Source organism: Jatropha curcas, chromosome 7, assembly GCF_041381405.1.
Source record: "Jatropha curcas cultivar XTBG-Jc1 chromosome 7, XTBG_Jcur_1.0, whole genome shotgun sequence".
Taxonomy (NCBI): domain Eukaryota; kingdom Viridiplantae; phylum Streptophyta; class Magnoliopsida; order Malpighiales; family Euphorbiaceae; genus Jatropha; species Jatropha curcas.
The window spans coordinates 28,807,714-28,824,283 of record NC_143157.1 but is presented as its reverse complement, the minus strand read 5'-3'; the positions used below and the strand labels follow the sequence as shown (position 1 = coordinate 28,824,283).

General features: G+C 34.3%; 3 protein-coding genes across 5 annotated transcripts; 2 read left to right on the top strand and 1 right to left on the bottom strand.

Moving 5' to 3' along the window:
- Positions 1-202: 202 nt before the first annotated feature.
- On the top strand, positions 203-6,302 carry LOC105631840 (BRCT domain-containing DNA repair protein). 2 transcript variants are annotated; one of them, XM_012214035.4, is made up of 9 exons: positions 206-623; positions 795-1,154; positions 1,490-1,546; positions 1,876-4,292; positions 4,377-4,646; positions 4,866-4,946; positions 5,188-5,299; positions 5,560-5,626; positions 5,930-6,302. In XM_012214035.4, the coding sequence occupies exons 1-9, from the start codon at positions 503-505 to the stop codon at positions 6,024-6,026; spliced, it is 3,582 nt and encodes a 1,193-aa protein (XP_012069425.3). In that variant the 5' UTR covers positions 206-502; the 3' UTR covers positions 6,027-6,302. The 2 variants fall into 2 exon arrangements, with proteins under 2 accessions (XP_089579993.1, XP_012069425.3); XM_089723867.1 differs by lacking the exon at positions 5,188-5,299 and having other exon boundaries at positions 203-623.
- Positions 6,303-6,385: 83 nt separating this feature from the next.
- LOC105631841 (RING/U-box superfamily protein) lies at positions 6,386-10,907 on the bottom strand. 2 transcript variants are annotated; one of them, XM_089723869.1, is made up of 8 exons: positions 10,757-10,907; positions 9,088-9,501; positions 8,729-8,849; positions 8,113-8,428; positions 7,811-7,883; positions 7,261-7,351; positions 7,101-7,180; positions 6,386-6,760 (listed from the first exon to the last, which is right to left on the bottom strand). In XM_089723869.1, the coding sequence occupies exons 1-8, from the start codon at positions 10,772-10,774 to the stop codon at positions 6,620-6,622; spliced, it is 1,254 nt and encodes a 417-aa protein (XP_089579995.1). In that variant the 5' UTR covers positions 10,775-10,907; the 3' UTR covers positions 6,386-6,619. The 2 variants fall into 2 exon arrangements, with proteins under 2 accessions (XP_089579995.1, XP_089579994.1); XM_089723868.1 differs by lacking the exon at positions 10,757-10,907 and adding an exon at positions 10,435-10,728.
- A 2,614-nt stretch (positions 10,908-13,521) lies between these two features.
- On the top strand, positions 13,522-14,870 carry LOC105631842 (DNA mismatch repair protein). The gene is made up of 2 exons (XM_012214039.4): positions 13,522-13,719; positions 14,499-14,870. The coding sequence occupies exons 1-2, from the start codon at positions 13,629-13,631 to the stop codon at positions 14,621-14,623; spliced, it is 216 nt and encodes a 71-aa protein (XP_012069429.1). The 5' UTR covers positions 13,522-13,628; the 3' UTR covers positions 14,624-14,870.
- Positions 14,871-16,570: the final 1,700 nt, after the last annotated feature.

Below are 16,570 nucleotides of genomic sequence, written 5' to 3'. Positions count from 1 at the left end.
ATAAGTTTTCTTTTTCTACAAATTTTAAATAAACAACAAAATGTTTTTTCCCCAGTTCTATTTTGTCAGAAAAATTAATTATTTGTTTTAATTCAGTACTTTTTTCAGAAAAAATAATTAAATAAAAAAAGGGTATCCCGAAAATTATACTCAGGACCTCTTGCATCCTAAGCGAAAATCATACCGCCAGACCAAATACCCTTTATTCTTAGTTTAAGCTAATTATTGAAAACACTAAGCTAGGGTAAATCGGTCACCTATCACTCCCAGTAAAATCCTCTCCTAACAGGCTAACAGTAACAGTATTAATTTTCCCTCCAAAATCCTCCCCCTTTCTCTGCTCTCTTAACCCTAAATCAATCTCACTCTCTCTCTCTCTCTTCGGCTTCAGTTTTGGTCAAGTACGCCTGGATTGTTGTTTTTCTCTCCGTTGAGAATTCACTAATTTTATAGAGTTTTAATGGCTTGGATTTTGGCTTCGTCTTGCCGATGAATTGAGACGATGGTCTCTCTAGGAGACGATGATGGAGAAATTAAACCAATGGAAGGTACTGGAAATGTCCATTTTGCCCATAATGATACTCAGCTCTTTGATTCGCAGATGTTCCCCTCTTCATTGCCTGGTAAACCACTGAGATTTCTTGGTTGTGTTCTTGTACCATAAAGTTTTGTTTTTGAGTTAACTGAGCACATTGAGGAATTGTGCTTGCAAAAATTCGTAATTCAGATATATGATTTATATATTTTGTTATAACTAATACAAATTTTGTGTTTTCTTCAAAAATTGTAAATAGATGAAAAAGGTGGGGATGCTAATGAGGTAAATTGGGTACAGAACACTGTACCTTTTGATGATACTGTTCCAGTTGAAGATGCATTTGAGACCCAAGTGGATTTTGGTGGTGAAACACAAGTATTGGATGATCCAGATTACCTCATTGACCATATGGACACGCAATTGATGGATGAGATTTATAGTGATGGTGAAGGAACGGATAAAACTGAAGTTTTGAGTGATAGTGATGAGCTCTCTGATGACGAATCTCAAAAAAGAGGCAAATGTGAATCAGTGGACGGTGGAATTACTTGCCGTGCTTCTCTTGAACACAAGGAGAGCGTATCAGTTGAGCAACCCAATGAAAACTGTAGTTCCAGTAAGTTGTTCTTCCAAAACTTTTGAGGCAAATGAAATTCAGTATCACATTTGAAATATGTATTATTTATGGTTGATTAGGCACTCAATATAGAAGATAGATTGGCCGTGAGACACTTTTCTTTTTTCTTTTTTTTTTCTTTTTGTATTTTCGGGATTTAAATGTCAGTTCTTTAAATCTGTTTTTTTTTTTTTTTTAATTTCTAATTTCAAGTTTGTATTGGTTTTCAGTTTACTGTTGAAACGGGAGGAATTGAACTGTTTGCTTGCAACTTCTGCATGCGATAAAGTTTTGTGCCTTGAAAACTAAAATTATGATATCTTCATGCGTTTCAGGTTTCAATGTTTCAGCTCAAATACCAAGAGTTCAAGTTGGCCAAGAACCAAAATCTGGTTTGTGCTCTCTTTTTAGTTTTCTTGCTTCACTTTTTCTTCTTTCTTCTCCATGTGAAATTTTGATACCTTCTGGTATTTGGAGCAATGGCTAAGAGATTCTCTCTCCTCTCTCTCAAAAATAGCCTTTTTTAAGTGGGAAACATTTAAGTGTTTGACATGAGATCCTGAAGTTTAAAAGATACAATTTGAAATATATCTTTCTCACTTTAATGGAGAAGGTTGATACTTATATTTGGCAATTCATGTCATATCTAGTTAATTTTTCTAATAACTACATATTAACATAGGATTCTTTCTTTCTGAAATTTCCCCTGCTCACCTCTCAGGTTCTGTCCCCAGATTCACTTCAGTTCGTGCGGCATCTTTCCGGGCATCTGGTTTATTAGCTCGGAAAATTGCTTTGAATGGAACCAATAATAAATCTTGTCCTCTCCTGCCTAATAAAAAGCAGTCGGAAGGTTATTTTGTGCAAAATAATTGGTCGAGGACAGAAGATTGGGAGGAAGTTGATCGGACGTGTGACGCAGAAAGATACAAAGTAAAAATGAAGGAATCAATAAATGCAAGCAAAGGTAAGATTGGCTGTTCCACTGCTAGAAAACTATTTGTTGAAGATAACTTTGTGGAAAATGGACTTACTTCCAATAGCGATGATACTATTGGGGCAAATGAAAATCTTGAGGTTCTCACTTGTGATGACGAGCTGGCAGGACTGAGCTACATTGACTCCCAAGAACCTGGAGAGTTATCACAAGCCAATGCACTTGCCTGCGTGCAAAAGTTGATAGAAGAGAACAAGGCATTGTTTGATAATGAACTGGCCCTGGGAAAGAATAGCAAGGGAAAATCAAATCCTACTTCAACTTCGAAAGGGCTACAAATTTTGGCCAAGAAAACCATCGATAGAGGCACCAATGAGAAAAGAGGAATTTTTGACTGGGATGACGGGCGAGAAGATGAAGGTGGGGGAGATATTTTCTGTAGAAGGAAAGAAGAATTCTTTGGTAGTGGAAATCTTAGGCAAAGATCATTTATGAAAACCCAGAAGGCCAAAAGAAATCAACTGGAGGGATACAGAGGTAATAAAGGACAATCGGATGTCGAAAATGAAATTATTGTGCAGTCTGATTCCAAAGTAATGTTGCATGGTTTAGAACTAAATGACAAGACAGATCCAGCTGCTGAAATGAATGTTAGAAAGAACCTTGTCAATGAGTTTGAAGAACAGTCTAACATAGCAACTTCAGCAGTGCAGTTGGAAGCTGATCTTGTTGGGAAGGATATAGCAGAAGTGCTTAATGTAGGTTTGGACACTCAAATGGCTGCTGAAGCCATGGAAGCCTTATTCTATGCGGATGCAACTGCTAACTCCAATGCTAATGATGTGCCAGGAAACTATAAGGACTCTCAAAAAGGATTTGTGGGAAGAAAAGGTAAGAAGAGTTCTTATTCAAAGCAACAGTCTTCTGAAAAAGACTGTGGTATTGGGGTTGCCACAAGACAAACAAAGAACACAAAGAGGATTGAGACTAGATCAAGCAAACGACTTTCAATTTCATCAAAGCAGCATTCTGAGAATATCAGGAATGAGTGTGACATGGATATTGTAATTACAAGAAGGAAGAGGGCTAGATCAGATGCTGAAGGCTTATTGAACAAGGGGATAAAAAGAGCGAAAATAATGCCATCTAAATTGGCAAAAAGACCTACTGATGGACATCATGAAACTGCCTTAACTGGAAGTTGCACTGTTGAGAAACAGAATTTACCAGAGGAACCTGCCATGTGTACACCCATTGCTCATCGAACTAGGCAGTCCTTAATTGCTTCTCAAAATAGAAGAGAAAATGTGTCCAGCAGTGGTTGTGGGGAAGAAACAACCTCTCAAATGGAGATTGGCGCCCAGGAACAAAATAAAGAAGGTGCAAGCGTTGAGAATGCTCAGGTGTTGGATGCCAAAGGGAAATCTTCAGAATTGGTTTCAAGAAAATCTGAAGAACTTGAAACTTTCCAATCAACATTCACAACTATGAATAATGGCATCAGTTGTCCAAGAAGGAGAAGATCTTCTCGACGACCATCAGGTCAGCTTAAGGAACTTGATAATGTAGATGCTCAGTCCAAGCCATCTAATCAGCAAGGAAAGATTGGAGAATCTGGAAGTGCACACAAAAGGACATGGGGCAATGCTAAAATTAGCAGCATTGCTGATTTAAACACAAAGAGGAAAAGACAATCCTCCATTGCTGTTTGTCAAGAATCATCACCACAAAGTGGAGATAAATTAGGTTCAGGTGATGCTGCACTTGAACCTACTTCTGATGAGAATAGCAAGAAGATTTCTAGAGGTAAAATAGGAGCAAAGGAAGTAAAATTACATAACAGAAAGAATAATGCATCGCCCTCTGCTAAACATGAAGCAAAAGAAAATTCAGATAATTTACCGAAGGAAGTAATAGAAGTATCTAAATCGTCTTGTACTTCCCCAGCTAACTGTATGACCCCTGTGAATGCTGCATCACCTGTCTGTATTGGCAATGAATATTTTAAGCAATCATGCAAGAAAAATCTGTCTAGTTCACGCCTTACGAGAGAAATTAGTAGCTTATGTTCCACAGAGCGAGAGCCTATTTCTCCAACAATTTCCCCACCAAAAGATTTGCGGAAGAGAAGAGATTTGGCTGATGTTAGAGTCTTGTTTAGTCACCACTTGGATGAGGATAAAATTAAGCAGCTGAGAAAGGTAACCCTCTGGTTAGTTTTAGCCGGTAGACAAATTGTTTGATGCTGTTTTAACAAGATATTGCTTGTTGACCTTGTTATACAGATTGTGGACCGGCTTAAAGTTTCTATGGCAACCTCTATTACAGATGCAACACACTTTATCACTGATAAATTTGTGCGTACAAGGAATATGTTAGAAGCCATTGCTTCTGGCAAACCAGTGGTAACGCATTTATGGCTTGAGAATGTTGGAAGGGCTAAATATTACATCGATGAGCAAAAATACATATTGAGGGACACAAAAAAAGAAAAGGAGATTGGATTCAACATGCCGGTTTCATTGTCACATGCACGCCAACATCCACTTCTACAGGTAAGCTTTTGAGCACCAACACTTCAATCTTAAATATAGACCTTTGTCAGACACTTCCCCAACACTTTCTCAAACTTTCAATATGTGTCATGCTATTTTTTCTAAAAATAGCTGTGTCGGCAAAATGTATGTCTGTGCTTCATATCAGGTAAGTGTTTTTGTTTGTCGGCTTATTTTGCTGCCATCAACTGAATTTGTTACTAAATAACATATCTGCAGGGTCGAAGGGTTTTTGTCACTCCTAACACAAAGCCGGGTAAAGAAATAATTTCGGGCTTGGTTAAAGCAGTTTGCGGTCAGGTACAGATTATGATATTTATCATTTGGTTTGGTTTCTATAATTGTTGATTGGAGTAGTTTCCTTCATTTAAAATATCATTCTTGATGGGGTGGATGGTTCACAAAGATTTGGATTTAGGCTTCTACCTTGAATTTCTCTTGCCCATAAACCCATCTGAATGTTGGTCACACATTTGGATTTTTCAAATGGCATTAAAATCTACTTTAGTGTTATGTAATGCCTGGTGTAAACAATTATCAGGCAATGGAGAGAGTTGGTAGATCTGCTCTAAAGGATGATACTATACCAGAGGATCTGTTGGTTTTATCTTGTGAAGAGGATTATGAAGTTTGTGTGCCTTTCCTTGAAAAAGGTTTGGATTTTTATGCCTCTGCAGGAATTATTAGGTAAGATGGGAGTGTTTTTCCCCTCCTACTCAAATTGAGGTGGGCCCTATTTAGTGGGTCCACTTCTGATGTTCTCACCAATGTGAGTAGAAGGGAGAATACTTCTGTTTATCTAATAGTTTTTGATGCCTCTCTGTCCCTTAGCTATAAGATATTATGCTTCGCTGTCCCTTTCCCATAAGATATACACTACTGAGAATTTTGCATCCTCACTTTATACTTCCAGGGGCAGCTGTTTATAGTTCGGAGTTGCTGCTGAATGGGATTATTACTCAGAAACTGGAATATGAAAGGTAAGCCCCATTGCTATTAGGAATATTATCTTCACGATGAGCAGTAGAATTGAATGTTTTACTCGCAAGTAGTGCAATTTTGTCATCAGCTCATCAATGCATATCAAAACTTGGTGTTTATACTGTTCCAACCAGTAATTCTGCATTTGTTTCTCATGCTGAAGAGTAGTTTTGATTGCTTGCTTCCTAACCCATGGTTTTAACTTCTGGCCTAATGTATGGTTGTGGATCAAATGGATCCTCCATCAAACAATGGCTGATCAATCAGTGTATTTTTCTAACACCAGAATTCCTTGATAACAGGCATCAGCTCTTTGTCGATCATGTGAAAAGAACTCGTTCTACCATATGGCTTAAAAAAGGTGGGGATAATTTCATTCCAGTGTCAAAACAGAAGTAACCGAGCCTTTTATTTTTGTTCTTTTTCTTTTTTCCCCTTTTCCTCTCCACCTTCACCTTATCATGCATTTGTGTATGATAGTATGTGCATAAATTGTATTAGGTTCGTTTTCTTTAGAAGTATTTAAGCTGTATAATTTTACCTGTTTTCTCTCCCCTATCTTTGTTTCTATGTTATTAGCAAAACAAGCTAGTTTAATTATTCATTATTACCAAACCGAACAATCTCTCTCCATCCATGATCATGGAGGTAAAATGAAATTTTAGTTTAAGATAATCTTGTACAGAAATTACTGTTATCAAAGTCAGTCCGTAAGCGTTTTGTAATAGAGAGGCGTTTGTAATAAAGAAATTCAAAAATTAGAATAAAACCTTTTGACTTCTGTGAATTGAACAGGTTGTACAAGAGATTAAGAGGTATAAATGTAATATTTCCTCATTTGGTGACAAGTATTGTCCAAGAATGTTGATGGTATGGATAACATTGCCGGTTAACAAGTTACTAGGAATACATTGAGATGAAATTATGTACTATAAATCCTCCAGCAAATGAATGACATAGATGATGGATTTTGTCTCTTCGTACTATGCCAGTCATACAGGACTAGGGTTGTGTTGATGAGCAACCTGAACTCTCCAAACATAATATTGAATATACAGTGAGTTGAGGCCCATAGCTATCCCAAAACCCAAAATTGATGAAACCAAGATAGCATAAATGGCCTTCAGATGAAGCTGCATCAAAATTTCAGGAAGTAATCAATGAAATGAACATCCAAATTCCAGTCAATTCAGATAACGAGGAATTCACTTTTTTTAATCTTCCTATTACAAACTTCCAGTGCAATCACAAGGATCTGGATTATCATAAAATTTAAAGATTTTTCATTAACCTCAACCGAACTTCCAGATGTATAAAAAATCGAATAGAGAAGCACTTCAAATGCATTTTCAAAACTGATAGAACTGATTACGCTATGGAAAACAGAGCACAATTTCAGGAGTGGAGAGACAGAGAGAGAGAGACAGAGAGAGAGAGAGAGAGAGAGAGAGAGTGAATGCCATATTTACTTACCAAGCTATAAAATAAGTGAACAAAAATAGCCACAAGTGCAAATTCAAGAGCAGCATATGTCCATATATACTCTCTGATTGCTGCAAGTCATACAAACATATACTAAGACGACTGCAGTTCAAAAATAAATTTCTTCATAAATTTTGAGGCTGAGGTCTACCTAGGATGACGGCAAAGATAGATGCCAAAAGCCCCAAAGTAAATGCAAATGGTGCAGCAATTATGATTGCTTGAGTCTTCATGTCGTGAATCTGCAAAATTTTAAAACAGAGTTAACATTCTTATGATAAATATTGCAGAAACAACAAAGTACTTTGACCAAGTCTTGCCTTAACCTAAGCTCCATAATTAATCACCATTCCACCTTTATTCTAATTAACCCTCCACAGGCTACAAATGAGCCTAAACATTCATGTCATCCTTCTGAGCAGGTATAATTCAAATATTACATAGTATTAGAAAATTCAACCTATAGGTCAATTGTCACCTGTTTCGGCTATCATGAAAAAACATCTCCAAGACATCTCAGCGACATCACCTTCAAATATAAAATATAATATGCATTCACAGCCTACTCATTCATGCAGCAAAATATACTCAGCCAAATGCATTAGAGAAAGTTAGTTATCAGAATGAGATAAATTACAGATTTAGCCTTCAGAACAATTAAATAAATTTATTTTATGTTCTTTAGCAGCTAGAAAACATACCAATAATTGCTCCAGGAAGAAGAAATAGCATATGGTGCTAATTAAGACAAGTACTACAAAGTCCTGCCAAGCACTGCATGAGGATTCAATATCAAAATTAGCAGATACTGGAAAATATAACATCTCACAAAAAGCTGATGCCTATGAAACTTGAAGCTAACAAAACAATTGTCAAAGTAGGTTGATGTAAACATATAATGAATAAAAGAAAAGATAACATGTCGATGTGTTGATCGTTCAAGTAACCTAATCTAGACAGACTGTTCAACCATTGAAATTAACCTCATAATATATTATTTTACCTTATTGATTGTAACCTCAAATTCTGGTTATCCTGTTCCTGTCTGTTAATGCTTTGGGCAGAGCTTGCCACCCGAAGCAAGGTTACAGGTAAGTTCTTCACCTCTTGCCCACATACATCACAGTTCTTATTTCCTTTCATGGTAAACCACTTAATTGCACATTCTTCATGTACAAGTCGAAGTGCACCTTTGCAACTGCACTCCATTTTGAGTGTATTTCCTTCTTCACATACATCAAAACATATCCTACATACAGCTTCTTCTTCAGGAATTTCTTCATCGTCAACAACTTCCACAGGACCAGAGGATGTTTGATCTGTTTTTTTTTTTTTTTTTTTTTTTTTTAAAAAAAAAAAGGATGGTTACATATGCATATGTTTGAAGATACCGGTGTAAGAAAGACATAAAAAGAGCTCCTTCATGACATTGTTTCTTTATTTTTCTTTGAAAGTCACATAATTAATGGTTTTCCCACATTTTCTACATGCCATACACAAAAAAAAAAGATGAGATCTCACCAATAATACTGAAAAATGGTGTGTCAAAAACTCAATAGCAAGTAGAATGAATAATAGAAATAAAAAAAAAAAGAAATCGAAGACGTGCCACAATATACCATTGTCAGGATTCACAATTGCATTCTCATTGTGAGTAGCAAAGGATGAAGATCGGACAATTACAACATTTCGCCCAGGCACTGAGAGGGACCTAGAAACAACTTCCCGAATTGCACCTTTCTGGACAAGCATACAAAATTTATTTTAGAATTATTTTTTTCTAAAGTCTCCATGTCACAATCCTCATGGAGAAAGAACACATTTTTCATCTAGATATATAATATTTAAATTGTAAAGTACAATTAAATTTTCCCAAATCAGGGAATAATTCAGGAAGCCCTCTTTCAGAAAAACAAAATGAGCTGAAATTTTATGATTTAAGTCCATAAAGGTAGCAGCAAAGTATAATGTAGCTTACACTAGTTCTAGTAGATTCACCAGGCATTCTTGCTGAAACAGGAGTTGAAACTGAAGGTGACAAGTTTGATGCAGGTGTAACAGGAAGAGATGCACATCTTTCCCGAGAAAAAGCAGACCTGAGACTGGCCATTATAGGACTATCTGGGGCTGTCTTAGGACTTGAATTGAGGAGCAAGCTCCTTTCACCATCAGGTATGGCACTCCCTTTTGCAAAGCTTAAAACTCGCAGCAAACCTCCTGATGATGAACTACCTTTACATGAATGTTGGGAGTGGATTAGACCTTTTCCACTCCGGCTAGTGCCAATACCTATAGGTCTAGGGGGAATTTGTACTGAAAGATTAGAGCGCCTTCCACCTGGTTCCGGATTTGGAACTTCTTCATTGGAGGATTCCGCATGTTTCAGAACAGCCTACAGGTGACAAGCATTAACCATGAGTCATTTGGTCTATGCATTTCCAGGAGAACATGTCATACCAAAAACAGACTAAACGACCAATGTGACCAAATGGTGCGCTTATCCTAAATTCTACAACATGAGGTAGAATGGATGCAAAACATCTCATGTTCCTAGTACAGCAGACTTAGTCGTAGATTTTTAGGTACTTGACAGCTGCTTAGATATCAGAATTCCACTTTTTTTGGATCTTGAAGATAATGAGAGAAAAATATATAATTTTTCCTATTCAAAGGGCAAAATGACAATTAACTCCCCAAATTTCTCTTAGCTAAATTATGTACGCCGATTATAAAATCTAAATCGCCAGATAATGTATTGTTTAAGAATTTAATTTCAACTTTTGCTACCATAATTATAAATGATATACGCAGGTTCTGGAGCCCAAGTAATACAGACTATAATTATTCAGAAACGTCCAATACCCTAACTGGATAAGCAAATTTCTAGGTTCTTAGCACACCAACATAACTTTACAAGAAAAGTAGCAAATAAGGATCAATAGTCTCTATACATTAGTATTATTAGACAGGTCTTACAAAAATAAGATAACAGAAGATCAACCGTGAAACCACAAAAGGAAAAACTTCTAAGTCGTCAAACAAGTCTGAGATGATCGGTCTGTAACGATACAGACAAACGAGAAAAAAGGAAAATAAATAAGTAAGTTGATTTCCACGACGCCATAAATTATAAAGGACTCAAAAGATAAAACAAGTTCAGAACTAAATATAAATAGATAAAGTTGGAAACTTTAACAACCCTTTTAGAAATAAAGCAAAAGAATATCATTTACCCAGAAAAAAACAAGCCAATCTATCAAAAAAAAAAGGCAAAAGTATGCAGGTAGATTTAGAAAAAAGAGAAAGGAGGCTCTTAAGGGCGAACCTGTGAAGAAACCTCTGCAACCCTATTGGTAACTGTTTGAGTTGATTGCATTATTAGTTGCAAATCTAAAAGATACTGTTGGAGAAATCTCAAGAGATCCAAGACAAATAAATATCTGGGAATAACAAGTACTGCTTTTTTCTATAGTAGAAGAACAAGGAAGAGCAAATATACACCCAACAGCAAAGGTTGAGAAATGGAAGAATCTGAAAATGGAAAAGAGTTACGAGATTACACTAGCAGTTGCTTCTGTAGTAATTTTTTTTTTTTTTTTTTAAGAGAGAGATAGAGACTTGTTGTCGTAAATTTGGTGATTACTTACTTTATAGGTCCAAGCCATGAGAGCTGCGGGAGGTGTGGTGGTCAAGACGGGTCGCCTGGCAGGTGACGACAGATTTTCTTCGTTCCCTTTTTTTTTTTTTTTTTCGAAAGTAGTTCGTTCCCTTGTTTTTACTATCCCACTTGCTTGTGATCGCCTCTTCTGCTCGCTTTCCGCGTTTACTTTAATACTTTACGATCTATATTTATAATATATAAATTATATTTAATATATATTATAAAATTTACTTTATTCTTTTTAAATTCTCGTGTTATATAAAAATTATAATGTTGTTAATTTGTTTAAGATAATAACAAATAGGTTGAATATTATTTTTTATCCTAAATAATTTTATAAAGTGTTATAATTCAATATAGATAATATATTGTAAAATAATTTTTATAATTTTAATAATTTGTTATTTAATGGCTAAAACATAATTAATTATTAACAATCATGTATTTTTTTTTTTTTGACTTTAAAATATTGCTCATATATTATTTAAGAGAAGAAACGAGCAATGCAAGCGGAACAATATCTCAAGTTCGAAAATAAGCCCCACTAGGAACTGATTTAGCCAAAACATGAGCTAGATCATTAGCTTGTCTTCTAATCCAAAGTCAAAGTGACATTAGGCAATTGGACTAATAGTAACTTACATTCTGAGATGACAATGCCAAACTCGACAAGTCTTGGACAGAACCCCTCATAGCATAGTAAACTTGAACTCAATCAATCTCAACCTGAAACTGCAAACTAGATTAGTATTAGTCCGACAGCAACATGACAAAATATTTATGAGCGCTTGAGTTTCAGCTAATGCTGGAGAAGAACAACCCTGCAATGATGACGCTGATGCTGATACAAATTCGCCATGACAGTTTAAAATTACGGCACCAACATCTATACCTGAATCAGACAACTTCAGTTGGGCTTTCTTTCAAAAGGCTAGCATGCTTCTAGCTCGAGTAATCACATGATAAGGTCCTTCTGCTACTTGTTTCCATTTCAATTCATTACGGCTCAACCAAACACTCCAAAGTCCCATAATAAAACTCTCAAATAACTCAATCTCTCACACCTTGTGTAAATGTTTCAACATTTGTAAGAAATTTGGAAAAATTTCAATATTCAGCTGAATACCAAAAAACTGCCAACAAAAACTTGCTCATGTATTAATTATTTGTATTGACGCGAAGTACAATATTTAGTGCATCTCTAGTTTCATAATACCTCTCGAGAATAGTAATTCCTACTTAAAAATGCAAATTTAATTAAATTTTTGTCATTGTGTATGTAACCACATTTATAAGGTTGGCAATAATGTATTTATAATTTTTTTTTGAGAAAAGTATATAAAAATTATAATAATATTACTATTGTATAAACTATAAAATATTGATTAATTTTAATATAATAACCGCTACCTTCAAAGCATAAATTGAAAAAAAAAAAAAAAAACAATGACTCAAAGCAATACAGAGGAGAAAAAAAATGAAAAATTAAATTATGAGAAAAGAATAGTTAAAAAAATTATGAGAAAAGAAGATAAAAAATTAAAAAGGAACCTATAAATAAAATTTAGTTTTCTTATTTAGAATTTAAAGAAAATAAAGTAAAAGAAAACCTAATCTGAGAATCATTTAAGATTCATATTGGTGGAGAGCTCTTTATGTTCGTCTATTCTCTGCTGCAAATGGCAAATAAAAACTAGCAGATGAGAATCACAGTAGGAGAGAGTATGAGGCGTAGAGATACAAATAAAAATTAAGATTTAATGGAAGAAAAATATATAGTTAGATAAAATTAAATTTCAAAAATGTTGGTTATTATCACAAAATATTAATTTTTAAATTTAAAAAATATTTTAATGATCGATTTCAAAAATGTTGATTATTATCATAAAAAATTAATTTATAAATTTAAAAATATTTTAATGACCAATCAAATTTTTAGAAATAAAGAAAAATCATAGTAAAGAAAGAAAAAAGTCCAAAAATTTATAAATATACATATATATTTATATACATATATATATATAGAAAAAAGTCCAAAAAAGAAAGCTGAAAGAAGAGAGTGACGTATGGACAGTTTTAAAATTTTTTTGCTTTAGATTATATGCATATATATATATATATATATATATATATATATATATATATATATATATATATAGATTCTCTAAATAATTAATTTTTACTTGTTAGGGAATAATTATCTATATAAATAATAAATTAAATGGCTTAAATTCACAACTTAAAATTTAGACAAAATAAGAAACAAAATAAATGGATTAAATAAGAAAAAAAAAACTCATACATAGATTAATTAAAGACATGATACATTATTTCTCAATATATAAATCTTTAATTCATAGATAATGAGTTCGGATTCATTATTCAAGGTTCCAATTTGATTATGAAAAATGTGAATAGGAGTCATCTTCAAAATAAAAATTTTTCAAATTTAAATTATAAATTAATTAAAAAATATTATTTTTTTTCTTATATATTGTATGGATATTGTAAAATAACAAAATAGATGGTAATAGTTAATTGTTCAATTAATAAATAAGGAATGAATTATTGGATACTTGCTCTCAGTATGATTGATCACACCACATTACAGACTAAAGTGTTTCATGGGGCCCTTTATTAATTCCAAGGCCCATATATGTTGAAATTGTGAGGCCCAAACGACAAGGCATTTTATTAAAATCAAAATGGGCCTTTGTGGCTCAGAACCTGTTTTCTAGTTTCATGATTGGGGGAAATCGCATCATGTCGAAGGTCGCGACCGAAAACAGAAGCAGCAAAAGAAGAAGAAGAAGAAGAAGAAGAAGAAGAAGAAGAAGAAGAAAGCATATGCGCAGAGAATGAAGTTTCTGGATTGGTATTTGAAAATAGCTGTTGGATCTGCTCTAGTTGGAGCTTCCATGGAACTATTCATGATCAAAACCGGCTTCTGTGTGAGAACCTTCCTTTTTCATATGTTTGTTTGCTAATCTTACCCCTTCTTTGTTTTACTCGTTATTGAAATTAATTTCTTGATTTTGAGCTCAAATGCACGAATTCATTGTTAATTTGGAGGTCTATCTATGGAATTTCAGTTTTTGATTGAACAACTGATTTCCTCTTCCAATTCTACAAGATTTTCCTTAAAAGTTTTACTGGATTTTCTTTTTTCTTTTTTCTTTTTTTTCTCATGGCAGAGATTTTGAATGAGACTGACAGACCGTAGCTCATGTGAATATTTTGAGTGTTTCAGTCACTATTGTCTTCTCTTTGGGAATATGAGTTTTAAATAAAATGTACATCTTTCAGTATTGCTGATACTGGTTTTCTCAATATACAAGAATAATCTAAGCGGGTTGTTGTTTGCATTTTCAAGATTAATATATAAATGACTAGTTTGGACGGATATTAAAAGGTGAACTTTATTCTTTGAAACTTCGAAAGCAAGCATCTTTGACGCCATAGTAAACCCTTGCTAAAGTTTGTAGCGTATACAAGTTGCTTGTGGACATGCTTTTAATTGGATGATAAGATGATTGATTCATAAGTTTGAAAAGCTTCAACATTTTTGACAGAAATCTTCAATTCCTTCTGGTTCCTGTGTTTGCCTGCTTCTTCCTGTTGTTTGATGTCATTTAGTAGGATTATTCCGTCACACTATATCAACAGCACTTATCACTTTCTGTCAATTGATTTCCTATTTTAATTTACTTTGGTGCCGTTTCTCACAGATGATAAAGTGACTGTTCTGGAGTCAGAGAAGCAGGCTTGGGAGAGCTCCCCTGAAGCTCAGGCTATGAGAGAAGCACTAAATCCCTGGAGAAAACATGATGCAGAAGCAAGAAAAAATTTATAGCCTTGGCATGGAGATTTTGTTCCATAAGGTTTGTTTCTTGATGATGGTGTTTAGTTATATCTTGGGACCTGAAGTTTGTAATCCCAATTTATGGCCCTCCAGCATATTTGGCAATTATGCAATTTGCTTTCATATGTTATTCTTGTAATATTTTATCATGGACACAGAATATCAATATAAGTCTCGAGAGAAGACATTGTTAACTTGAGTTTTTACTTTATCAATGGACTTTATCTTTTTTGGATCATGTAGGCTAGCAGAAGATATGTTTGAACTTGGAAATTTCTGATTTCATTGAATTGTAAACAGGCTTAACTTGTTATTTGCGTGGGAAATTGTTAGTTCTCTGATTGTTGACCCCATTTAGTATCATTAGATTGTCTTCTAAAATGATTTATGTGGTGGTATTTATAAAAAAATATTGCAACTTTCTAGTTAAAAACTTGTCCTATGCTTCGTTTGGCTGTAAAGCTAAGATTTTTACTGAATGATTATATGAAGTGTGTAATATTGGACTTCCTACAACTCTTTCTGCATGAAAAAGTTCAACTTTTCGCAGAAAGAACATGACATTTCATGCATTTGCCCTATTGAGCACAACAATTGATAATTAATTTCCCATGTTTGGACTTTAAAGCTGAGCATGGATAGTGGCAAGTCCAAGATCAATTTTATTGTTTTTGATTCAGCTCAACCTTAACATTCTTTTAGCCTATACTCCTGCACTCGCTCTGGAACTTGCAACGAGTTTCAACCTAAGTTTAGACTCACAAAACATTCACTAGTTTTTGATTTGTCTCTTCATATATAGTCTCCCTTTTTGTTTGTTAAACATAACCTTATTCTGTAACACGTATTGCTATAAGATGGATAAATACGAGTCTCTAAAACAAATGAATTTGCAAATACAAATACAACAGTCTTGTTCTACAAATTGCTTGTTACAAGAGTTTGATCTAACATAATTACTGTGAAAAATGCATACTATAGTTACAACTATATTTCTTTTGTGGGTGAAATGTGTATGTTGGCTGAACTTGTCTCAGTTTAAGCTTAACCCATATTTAATTTGGAATCAAATTACAGATTCAACGTAGAGCGACCCAAGCTCATAAAAAGCTCTGTATGAAATTTTCAAGTTAAATAATTTGGATTTTGCATTTGCTCAACAGAACTGACATCCTAGAGATCCATATTTCAGAAACTTCCGGTTTAAGTGATTTGGAATAAGAATGGTGAGGACTTTTTTACCCTTGAAGCTGTAAGATAGCAAAATAAGAGACTTTCTTAGCTTCACATTGCTGAATGTATTAGCAAGTATAGGACTTCTGATGAACTAACTAGAATTCCTAAGATCTTATGTTTGCATTTTCTATACTTCTAAGGGGCTCCATGGCTCGAAGGCTTTTGGCTGTCCATTAATGGTGTTCATACAGGCATGACATCAATCTTTCCCTCATTTGTGATCAAGTGTACTATTATGATAAAAGAATATCTCGAGTGCCATCAGATAATTTTTCTGTCGCTGCTTTATTCAGTCCTGTGCCTATAAGGTGCCTGAAACAGCGAAAATTTTGCTGTAGGGGATAGAATCCCTGGCTGGCATGTTTGAATGCTACCATTTTGATGTTTAGATATACTTTTTAAACATGATTATTGTTGTCAAAAATGGGGTTTTATGACATGATTATGACCACATTAACAAAATAATGCATATTTATTATGCTATTAGACAACTTTAATTGACCTGAGACAGGATTAGTGGGAGTTCACACTTGAATTGAAGCATAGTGCTGGTGTCACTTGTAAACATCATTTTACTTTTGAAAAAGTATGATGTTATAGCATGCGTCGGTAGAACCCAGCCTAACTCACGCTATGATGAACCATTTTCTGTGAAAGAAAATAGGTTGAGGAAATGGTTATCCAACCCTATTACTTCAGAAT